The sequence below is a fragment of the Gambusia affinis genome, linkage group LG17 (genome assembly GCF_019740435.1).
Source record: "Gambusia affinis linkage group LG17, SWU_Gaff_1.0, whole genome shotgun sequence".
Taxonomy (NCBI): domain Eukaryota; kingdom Metazoa; phylum Chordata; class Actinopteri; order Cyprinodontiformes; family Poeciliidae; genus Gambusia; species Gambusia affinis.
Genome location: NC_057884.1, coordinates 24,497,162 through 24,508,153, shown reverse-complemented (window position 1 = coordinate 24,508,153; position 10,992 = coordinate 24,497,162). Strand labels below are relative to the sequence as shown.

Sequence of the window (10,992 nt, the reverse complement as noted above, 5' to 3'; positions counted from 1 at the left end):
TTTTGCTGACACCAGCTGCAGAGCACGGTGGTGGAGAGGTGATGATGTGGGGAAACATTCTGGGGTCAGATGAGGTCACCAGTCTCATTTGCTTCTCAATGTCCTTCCAGATCCACCGGCTCTAAAAATGAACAATTTACCACAAGCAGGTGAAAAAATGTAGAAAACCCTTTTATATAAATGTAAATAAAAACCTTTAACGATGTTTTAAGGGTTTTACTGAAGTTGTGTGAATCTCTCTTCTTCCTGCTGCCTGTTTCTGCGTTCAGGTGGATCTGAGTTATTTTCGGCTGCTGCTCGGTGGGATGCTGTCCTCTCTCTCCCGGAGCTCCGCCTCGGATGCTGCTGCCGCTGCTGCTTGTTTATCTGATTACAGCCTTACAGGAGCTGCTTTCTCCTTAAAGCGACACCCGTTTAATTAATCAGCCTGAACCAGCAGCAGCAGCAGTAGGACCAGTAGGAAGAGGAGGAGGAGGAAGAGACCGACGCGGAGGACGCAGATGAAGAGCAGCGTCCATCTTCTCGCTGCCTCCCTGATCTCGGCGCCTTGGAGGAGGATTATGAATCCGATCTGAGCCGCCATGGATGCGGGGAAACTCTCCAGCTTCTCCTCGGATTTCCACCCTGCAGGAGGAGTGGGCCGTGAACGCGTCACGCATTCAGATAGTCGGTGAAGCTGCGGAGTGTCCAGCGCGGCCTCTGTGAGGTAACACCGCACCCTGAACCCTTCCTCCCTCCACCCCCACATGGACCTCTGACAAACGCCTTTAGCTCCGCCGCAGACGCGGTGCGCAGATGCGGCGCGCGGATGCGACGCGCCTGGTTGTCCGCGCTGCGCGCCGCGCTGCGGCCGCTCGCTGAGGCTCTGGTCCGGGACGGCGGCTGTCCGCGGCGCGGCAGGATGGTGCGCGTCGCCAGCGCGCTGGGGCTCATCATCTTCAGCGTGGCGCTGCTCATCCTGTCGCTCATCAGCTACGTGTCCATCAAGAAGGACTTCCTGCCCGGATCCCCGCGGTACGGACCCAACGGAGGCCCCAGGATGTACATGTTCCACGCGGGGTTCCGGTGAGTCCACAGGAGGTTCCGATGAGGCCTGCTCTGTTTTCATTGGCTGCTCTGAAAATCCAAACCTGACTCATCATTTCACAGATCCCCAGACTGTGCAGCAGTCTTAAATCATCCCTGGAAACATATTTTCCACCTGACAGACTCACACAAGTGAGTAACTATAGCAAGTTTAATATTTAGCTAGCAAGCTATGATAGTTTCCATATAAATATTTGCATACCAAGTTCAAAATTTAGTACTAAAGCTATATTTAACTAAAAACAAAAACAGTTAGTAAGTTAGCTAACTATTTAGCAAGCTAAATATGTAGCTTCAATCTAAATATTTAGCTAGCAAGTTCAGTAGTTAGTGAGAAAGCTAAATATTTAACTCAAAACAAAACAGTTATCCAGTTAGCTAACCACTTAGCTAACTAGGTGGTTAGCTAACATAGCTAAGTTGTAGTTAACTAACCACTTAACAAGTTCAATTTGAACCTTTAATTATAATATAGTAGCAAGTTTAACATTTAGTTTCAAACAAATTTGTAGTTGGAGCTAAATATTAGCTTGTTAACTAAATATGTAGTTTGCGACCTAAAAATCTTTGTTTTAAGTTAATTATGTTGCTCTCGATCTAAATACTGAACTGGCTAGCTAAATGTTTTGTTTGAAAACAAAGTATTCTGTTTAAAGCTAATAACTTTTTTCATAGAGCATATCTAAAATATTGAAAAGAAAATTCAAAGAAGACAGGAAGAAGTGAGGGATGCTTTAAAACTTCTGCTCTGAACTGAGCATCAGTGTTTTTGTGTGATTGACTTTCCTCTGCAGCTCCTCACAGCTTTTACTGATTCCTCTGGGGAGAATATGAACGTTTGCACAGTGCTGTATTTCACAATATTAACTCATCCAACCAAACTCTTGTAACGGTCCGAGTCGGTTCGTCTGAAACAGAGAGGGACTGTGCTAAGGTCAGGCTGCGAGACAGCTGGGTCATTAGCATAGCAGAGGTTCTGTTTGGATGCACTACGCTACATGCTAGCGTTAGCATGTCAAGTGGCAAATGTTGCTACTGAGGAACTTTATGTTTCCATTATTAGAATGAGACACTATCCGCTAATATGCTAATAGCAGAGCTAATTTTTCAAATAACGCTTTGACATTTTTGCTAACTTTGAAAACATTTAAATGCATTTATCCTTAGCATCAGTTTCATGTTTAGCATTAGCTTCCACTAAATACCACTTTGGTATAGCGAGTGACTTTCCCTAAATATGTTGGGAATGCGCTTTAGCATTAGCTTATGCTAAATATGTCGGCATTGGACTTTAGCAACGTAATTTTCCTTGATAGATTTATAAAATCAATAATGCGGTAAAACATCCCAGGATTGAAAACTTTTATGCTCTTTATGTTTGTATCTAATGGATTTTCTCATCACTAGTTGTTTTAGACCTTTGACCTTTTATGCTAGTGTGAAATCTCTTTCCTGTCACTCAGATTAGCAACTCAATATTTAAATTACAGCACTGTGAAAACGTCATAATTTCTTTAGATTTATTAATATTATTATTATTTTACCAGCAGCAGCTCTCAGGCCGGTTAAATCAAACAGTTCTTTTATTTTATTTTATTTTATTTTAGCTTCAGCTCCTGCATGCTGAGGTCTGATGTGATGTTAGAGCCTCTGGTGTCGGTTTAAAGCTGAGAAGTCAGATGTTTCTGTATTGTTGTTGTTTTTTACCTCTGCTGCAGCGAGAGGCCGCCTCGTAAACCCGACCTGAGGTGAATACAGAGCGATGTTTTCTACCCGTCTGCCTCCTCTCACTTCCTCCTACAACCAGCAGCTTTTGCTTCTGCTCTGTTTGGCCGTTTGGCTGAAAAACAAAACTAAATAAATAAATCTGCAGCCGACTGCAACAACTTTGTTTCACAGATGAGACAACGCAAAGTTGAGCCAAAGACGCTGACTTTACCTTGGCAACTTTTAGTCTTGTGGTGTTGACTTTGGAACAGCATCAATGGAAAGAGATTAAAAATATACTTTTTAAAGGAAAAAAGTTGGTTAGTAAAAGAAAATGCAAAAGATACATTTTTATAAACCTTTGACATGAAATACAAAAACAATTTCCTTGCGTTTGAGTTATAATACTATAACTATAATTACTATATACTACTATAATTATAGTATGAGTTAATTCATATTTTTTAGTATTTCATGCTGTTTCTGATTCAGCACTGCTTCTTCCTGCCTGAAATTTGTCGATATGAATGACCCGGTTTCTGAAGACACTTTCAACTTCCTGTTTCTCTAACTTGACATGTGATTATTTTTCATTTTGTAATAAAGGATCCAGATTTTCTTTTTTGAAGTTATTAAACAGTTTTACTTTTTAAAATTTGCTTTAGCATACCTATTATCAGGATGCTAACATGCTTATGCTAACTGACTGCGCTTAAGAAAAAGGCGGGAAAACACAAACATAGTTTTTTTTACATGTTAGCATTATAGCTCATTGTTAAATTTTCTATTTACCATAAAAATATCATCAAAATACACTTTATAATTCAGATTTTTGCAGATGTTTTGTTTTACAAAGCTAGTTGCTTTTTTAAAGAAACGTATCTGAAAAAGTTGGTGAAAACGGCAAAGCTAGCTAACGTAGCAGTTCCAGTTTTTTATTGTTTATAATCAGTTAAATGTGTCAAATATTAGGACAATATAAAAACTATTTTCTTATAGTTTAAACATTTATATTTTAAGCAAATCGTTTTATTGATGAAAAATCAGCTTCATTAGAAATTATAAAAAAATAATTATACAAGTTACTAATTTAGCATGTAGAGATTTGACTGAAGAATAATTTATATTTACTTTCTTTTACTACAAAAACTGTTCATCTTAACAAGTGAATTTAAAATGTTTCAAGATGTTGGACAAACATTTAAAGTTTTTAAAAAGTGATTAAATTCAGTAACATTTTATCCAACATTTGTAATCTCTGCTAACAACTTGTTAAGATGGGCAACGTTGCTGCAACTTTTTGGCTTTCTTACTAACTTCTGAGCACAACTTTGAAGTTATTGGCGCTTTGAGTAAATAAGAATATTTCAGATACAGAAAAGAGTCTGCATTTACACTGAGCCGACAGCGTAAATGAAAATGATTTTAATGCATCTGGTTTTCTGAAGGAACACAAAGATTTTGAGATTTTTAGAAGCAATTTAGCTCCAATATTCTGATAACCAGCAAATAAATAACATTTTTATGTCTAATTCTGCCAAAATTCATCTTATTATAACAGTTTAATCCAGATGTGAGTGTGCTTCTGGCCCTTTAAGAGAAATAAGCAAGTAATCAGACAGGTGTGACTGAGTTACACTGCAAAAACACAAATTTCACCAAGTATTTTTGTCTAGTTTAGTGCAAATAAGACAAAATTAAATTAAAAGTAACTTTTTATCAAAGTAAAGAGTTACTCTTAAGTTGGTTTTGAGTTATTTCAAGTGGGCTCAAATATTTGCTTAAAAACTCGACACAAACATTTGGTAAGATTTTGTGTTTTTACAGTGTAAAGGTTAACTGGAACAGGAGAAATATTTTATAATCCATGTTTGAAATTAATCCCCTGCTTTTGACTGTTTATGAAATCAAACAGTTGTTTGCCTTTGACAGCTAAATATACAACTATTTTTTAAATAAATAAAATATTGAGTTATTTGTTGAAGAAACACTTAAAAATATATTTTTGACAATTTTTTTCTTTAAATTAAAAATCCATGATTGGTTTAAATTATAATCCTGTCTGATTGTTGCTTAAACTTGTCTGAATTTGAAGCAACTATCTTTATAAAACATGAGAAAACTTTGAGTTTTTTACGTTTCCGATGCGTCGGCATGCAGAAGAGCTGAACTGCTTCTGAAACACGTTGAATTGAACCAGCTGAGGCTCCTGGTGCAGGAAAACCAGTTAATCCTCTGGTCTGCTCTGCGCAGCTCCCAGCTGGCCATGAAGTACCTGGATCCAGACTTCGTTCCTCTGTCCAACGCTCTGACCGAGGATCTGCAGAACGCCTCTAAATGGAGGTACAACAGCACAGCTTTCACACAGCTGAGGTACGAAAACGCCGACAGCCTGGCAGGCTTTTAGCGCCCGGCTCTGAGACGCAGCAGGTCGGGAAAAACGGCCTCAGGATGTGGAGGAAGCAGCAGCTGAAGCATCAGAAATTTACCCAAAGTTACAGAAAACTGGGAAGTTTTAGAGAAAGATGTGGAAATATTTTATTAAACATGTTTATTTAAAGCTGCAGTGTGTAATTTTTAGAAAAAATGTTTTTTGTTTTTTTTTACTTATTTATTGAGACAGATAATCTGTGAAAAAATGCAGCTCCTCTGCCTTCTCCCAGTGCTAAGTAAAAACAACCAATCAGAGCCAGGAGGCGGGGCTTAGCGCTGTCAATCATTCATTGTCAGCATAGCATGTTGTGAATGCTAAAGCTAGTTAGCATGGCCACTGATGAGGGCGGATAAACAGTTCTTTCATAACGTTAAGTTGTTAGCACATTTAACAGCACGTTTATGAGGATGATTGACAGCAGTAAGGACCGCCTCTTGGCTCTGATTGGCTTTGGATCTTTAAGAAATATAATCAGGTAATCTGGTAGATTTTACAGAGGTAAACTAACTGGAGGAGGTAAAATATGTAAAGAACTTGTTTAATATTCCAGGACTAACTAGAAACAGCCAATCAGAGACAGGAGGCGGGGCTTAGCGCTGTCAATCATGTCCCATCAGAACAGCATGTTATGAATGCTAAAGCTAATGAGCATGGCAATGAATAACAGCAGGTAAACAGTTTTTCTGTAATGTTGAGTTGCTTTTCCATCATTTCCATATTTAACAGCACGTTTACAAGGTTGATTGACAGCGCAAAGACCCGCCTCCTGTCTCTGATTGGTTGCTTTTGGTGCATTTCTGTAGCTCAGCTCAGGGAGGAGATTCATGTTTTCACAGATTGTCTGACTCATATTGTACTTTCACAACATGGTGACAGTTTTAATTGATATATAAAACTGTATTTTTAAATGAGTTTTGTTGTGATTTACTTTATATAAAATTATCAGACTTTTCCAAGAGCTTCCAATAAAGTCTCTGTTTTGCAGGATGGAGATTTCTCAACACATCGACATCCCCCGTAACTTCACGTTGACCCGGGACTCCGTCAAAGTCGGCCAGCTGATGCACTTTGACTATTCCAGCCACAAGTATGTCTACTCCATCGGCGAGAACTTCCGGTCGCTGCTGCCGGACGTTTCTCCCATCCTCAACATGCGCTACAACGTCTGCGCCGTCATCGGGAACAGCGGCATCCTCACCGGCTCGCGCTGCGGGGCCCAGATAGAAAAATACGACTTTGTCCTCCGATGCAACTTCGCGCCAACGGAGATTTTTAAGAAGGACGTTGGGCGTCGGACCAACATGACGACCTTTAACCCCAGCATCCTGGAGAAATACTACAACAATCTGCTGACTGTGCAGGACAGGAACAACTTTTTCCTGAGCCTGAAGAAGCTGGACCGAGCCATCCTGTGGATCCCAGCGTTTTTCTTCCACACTTCAGCCACGGTGACCAGGACGCTGGTGGACTTCTTTGTGGAACATCGAGGCCAGCTGAAGGTCCAGTTGGCCTGGCCCGGAAACATCATGCAGCACATCAACAAGTAAGACACGTTTTATCAGAGAAAACATGGCGTTTAGACGCTAATCTGCTAACAGCACAGCTCATTTTTAGCTAACTTTGAAAATGCTTAGCGCATCTTTCTGGGTAGATTTTGATTTACTTACCAAACTGCAGATATTTAATAAACTTTAATATTCAGACTAAAATGACACTGATAAACAAAAACAACTAAAGACTGATTTTTTGGTTCAGGTGAGTAGAAGTGACTAGCTGCTAAAGCGCTAGTACTGGAGCTAAACTTTATTCAGGACTTTAGCTAACTTTGAAAACATTTTACACACTAAATACATTTTTATGGATAAACTTCAAAGCTGTAATTTACATGGTTGTTTTGTAAACTTTCAGGGGATTAAAGTTTGAAGATTTTGTTGTCGACTGTTGAGAATTGGTGCTGCGCCTTAGTGTTCACAAAATATCCTTTGGTTAGCGCTTTAGCGTTAGCTTTAGCTTTAGCGTTAGCAGAACTAACTTTTACTTTTTAGTTAGTGGTGCCCACTACTGGAGAAGCTGCCAACAGCAGAAATAATTATTCATTTTTTTAAAGTACAAACTATAAAAATATCTTCATGTATCATCATTTCCAAAGGTTTTAATGCTGCTTCTGCTTTTCCACGTTTTGTGACGTTCCAGTCATAAACATCAGATTTTATTGGGATTTTATGTGACAGACCAACACAAAGCAGAGCAGAAATGTGACACTAATGAAAAATTATTCCAGATTTGTTTATAAAAATAAAAATCTGAAAAATGTGGAGGGTACATAAAGTATTCCTGAGTGAACCGTGAACACGTTAAGCTCAGTTTCCCTTCATGGAGAACATCTGGCACATCAGTTTTCAACAGATTCTCACTTAGTTTTAGGTCTGGACTTTGTCTAGGCCACTCCATTTCATTGATATTCACATGATGTGTTGAGGAGTTCAGGGTGTAAATACTTTAGGCAGAAGCATGCAGCCTCCAGATTGTGAAATAAAACCATCATTTTGTCTCACTCTGGAGTCCAGATCCTGTTTTTAGTCGTTTCCAGAAGCTAACATGTTGTAGCTTCGCTTTATGTTTACAGCAAAGAGGAGCTTTAGGCTGCAAAGCCGGATTATGAGGCAGCGGCTATTTAACGAAGGGAATGAAAGGCGGCTGTAACTGTGGAGGGGATTTAAGTCCGGCGCTTAATGGTGTCTCAGATAAGTAGGCAGCTTGTAACAGTAACCTAATCTTTAGCAATCCCATTAAATCTACCTGCAGAGGGAGAATTACCACTTTCAGCAGCTCCAGGACTCCTGGACGCTTTTGTCCGCGACGCTGCAGAGAGTCTCCCCCTCTGAGAAGCAGAATCAGCAACAGAGGAGGTTTATTTTACTCTTCCTCACTTTGTTAATCAGTGGTGGTTCTTACAGGGTGGGTCTGGGTAAGCCCCGCCTCCTGCCAGCCACCAACCAATCAAAATTAAGGAAATCCATAAACCAATAACTCAGATAAGATAAATGATGAATTCACACCAGCCTCGTTTAGTTTGTTTTAATCCAACTCCAGTCCGTTTACTGTTAAAATCTTTTTAATTTTAGGCCACATCAAGTTCATGAATGTTCTTAAAGGGCCGGTTGCACCAGAATATATTGATAAAACTGCTTCTCCAAATGTTAAAATATAAATACACATAACATGGGAAAACGTCTTTTATAAGTGGAATAATCTGGCAGGAGATGTAGAATATTTTCATCAATATTAAGGAATTATTGATTTAAAACAAACTTCTATTTCTTGCTGTAACAATTGTTGACTGTAATTCTGTGACTTTGTGTTTTTACGATGTGAAGCATTTTGAACCGCCTTGCTGCTGAAATGTGTTTCACAAACCAACTTGATTGATTAATTCAAAATATCTTGGTTGAAAGAAAAATAAATTCTGGCTTAACAACATGAATAACAAAAGTTTTCTTTGTTTTCTCAGAACATAATTTCCAAATAGATATTTTTGCTGCTCTTTTCTCTGCAGCTACTGGAAAACCAAGCAGTTGTCTCCGAAGCGCCTGAGCACGGGGATCCTGATGTACACGCTGGCGTCCTCCATGTGCGACCAGATCCACCTGTACGGGTTCTGGCCCTTCGGCTGGGACCCCAACACCGGGAAGGAGCTGCCCTACCATTACTACGACAAGAAGGGCACCAAGTTCACCACCAAGTGGCAGGAGTCGCACCAGCTGCCGGCCGAGTTCAAGCTGCTCTACAAGATGCACACCGAGGGTCTGCTGAAGCTCAGCCTGTCGCACTGCGCTTAGCGGCTGGATTCAGGCCGCTAGCCAGCACAGCTAACGCCCAAACTACGGCTAAACTACAGCAAGGACCGGAGCTGGAGTCATTCAGAGTGAAAGCAGGATCAGGGCTGTAAGACATAAGTCACCTGAGTGAAGCCGGCCCCCAAACCTGCTGCAAAGCTAACAAAATTAGCGTCAAACTTTTGTGCTGCGTTTGTGCAGCTAGCATTTTAAAAACATAAATTAAAACCGTTTCAGAAGCTAACCGTCCTTCTATGTACAAATTGGTGTCAAACCTTTGTGCTGCAGAAATTTTCATTTGTGCCGCTTTTTCTTTAAAGACGTTAATAAAAGTTCAAAGTTCACAGGGTCGGCCGGCTCAAACACTTTATTTTTTTTGTGCTGCTTTTGCTTGGAAATTAGTAATAAAGTTTTAAACACATGATCCAAATCAACCGAAATTGGTGTCAAATGTTTGTGCTACGTTTGTGCCACAAAGATTTTTATTTGTGCTGCTGTCGTTTTAAAGACATCGATAAAAATGTTTCCAGAGGTCAGTCAAAAAAAATTGGTCTCCATTAACTCTGCTGTGTTTGTGCTGCAAAATTTTATTTGTGCTGCTTTTGTTCGAAGACCTTCATGAAAGTTTAAAGGTCAAAAGTTCAACCGTTGACATTGAATCTGTAAATGGGATTGAGGGAAGTTTTATTATTTACATGTTTAAAGTGATCGCAGCACAAATGACAATCTTTGCTGCACAAACGCTTCACACCAATGTTGTATTTGGGTAATGTGGCTGACCTTCTGACCTTTGAACTTTCCTTAATATATTCAAAGCCATAGCAACAGTATTGACATTTTCTGCAACACAAACGCAGCAGAGTTGATTGATACCAATGTTTGATTTTGTAAACGGTTTGGAGCTGGTTGACCTTTGATGACCTCTGGAAGCATTTATTAATATCTATGAGATGACAGCAGCACAAAAGCAAATTTCTGCTGCACAAACGCAGCGCAAATTGTTACCAAATTGTTAGATTTGAAGAAGGTGGGCTGCCATCTTCACTCAGGTGAGAAAATGGCTGCAGCTCCTGGGAAGAATCTGATCTGCAAACGGCAACAATCCGATTCGCTGAAGCTTTTGTTCCTAACGTTTACAACCAAACATTAATCAAACTGTTTTCTGTTTTCTCTTGGTTTTATTTGCCATATTTAAAAAACTGAAAGTACATTTCCAACCTTTGACCATCTCGATATTATTTTGAGATGTGCAGAAAACATTCGTGGAATCAGTTTTCATCCAAACTGGAGCGGACATCATTAAAACGATGAGGCAGATATCAAATACCGAAATCATTAAACTGGAAGCAGGCGTGGAGTTAAAATGGGAAACAAAGCAACTTAATACCAGAAGCGTTACTGTAAAGATAAAATTAAAAACAAAACTTAACAAAACGTTAGCTAGCTAACAGCAATAATCTGTTTTTCAGTTCTGTAAAAACTTTTACTCAGGCCAAGGAGTTCCATAAAAACCATTTTCTGTTGGTTTGTTAGCAGCTTAAGATGGCTAAAAGTCTGATCGTTGCTAGTTTATGCTAGCTATGCTAAGTGACCATTTTGTTTCTTTTTGTAATTCATCAACTTCTTAAACACGTCATAATTTAAGCCCATTGCCTTCAATAAAAGTTATATTCATAGATTTACTAATGGTTGCCGTAAATGATTGCTAGTTTCCAGAAGCTAATGCCAAAAGCTAATAGCAGTTAGCTGCCATTCTGGTTGTTAGGGAGACAGTCGGCAGTTTTATGCTGCTGGTTGGACATTTTGTTCTTGTTTTCTGAAAAACTAATACTTAAATTAAAATTACATTTAATCATTTTCTCCTGGTTATCTAGAATGCTAATGCTGGTTGGCTAAAATAAAAGCTAACAAGCTACCTACTAGCTAAGA

General features: G+C 39.4%; 1 protein-coding gene across 4 annotated transcripts; it reads left to right on the top strand.

The window, feature by feature from the left end:
• The first annotated feature begins 217 nt into the window (after positions 1–217).
• On the top strand, positions 218–10,476 carry st8sia3 (ST8 alpha-N-acetyl-neuraminide alpha-2,8-sialyltransferase 3). Of its 4 annotated transcripts, XM_044144423.1 has the most exons (6): positions 218–706; positions 772–1,065; positions 2,805–2,834; positions 5,047–5,166; positions 6,213–6,770; positions 8,784–10,476. In XM_044144423.1, exons 2-6 carry the CDS (start codon positions 809–811, stop codon positions 9,064–9,066), a joined length of 1,248 nt encoding a protein of 415 aa, XP_044000358.1. In that variant the 5' UTR covers positions 218–706; positions 772–808; the 3' UTR covers positions 9,067–10,476. The 4 variants fall into 4 exon arrangements, with proteins under 4 accessions (XP_044000358.1, XP_044000360.1, XP_044000357.1 ...); XM_044144425.1 differs by having other exon boundaries at positions 218–1,065; positions 5,047–5,136; XM_044144422.1 differs by having other exon boundaries at positions 218–1,065.
• Positions 10,477–10,992: the final 516 nt, after the last annotated feature.

Coding starts and splice junctions, on each gene's coding strand:
- st8sia3 (XM_044144423.1), top strand. CDS start 809: ATGCGACGCGCCTGGTTGTCCGCGCTGCGCGCCGCGCTGCGGCCGCTC. Junction 5,167..6,212: donor ACAGCTTTCACACAGCTGAG/GTACGAAAACGC, acceptor TCTGTTTTGCAG/GATGGAGATTTCTCAACACA. Junction 6,771..8,783: donor ATCATGCAGCACATCAACAA/GTAAGACACGTT, acceptor TTTTCTCTGCAG/CTACTGGAAAACCAAGCAGT.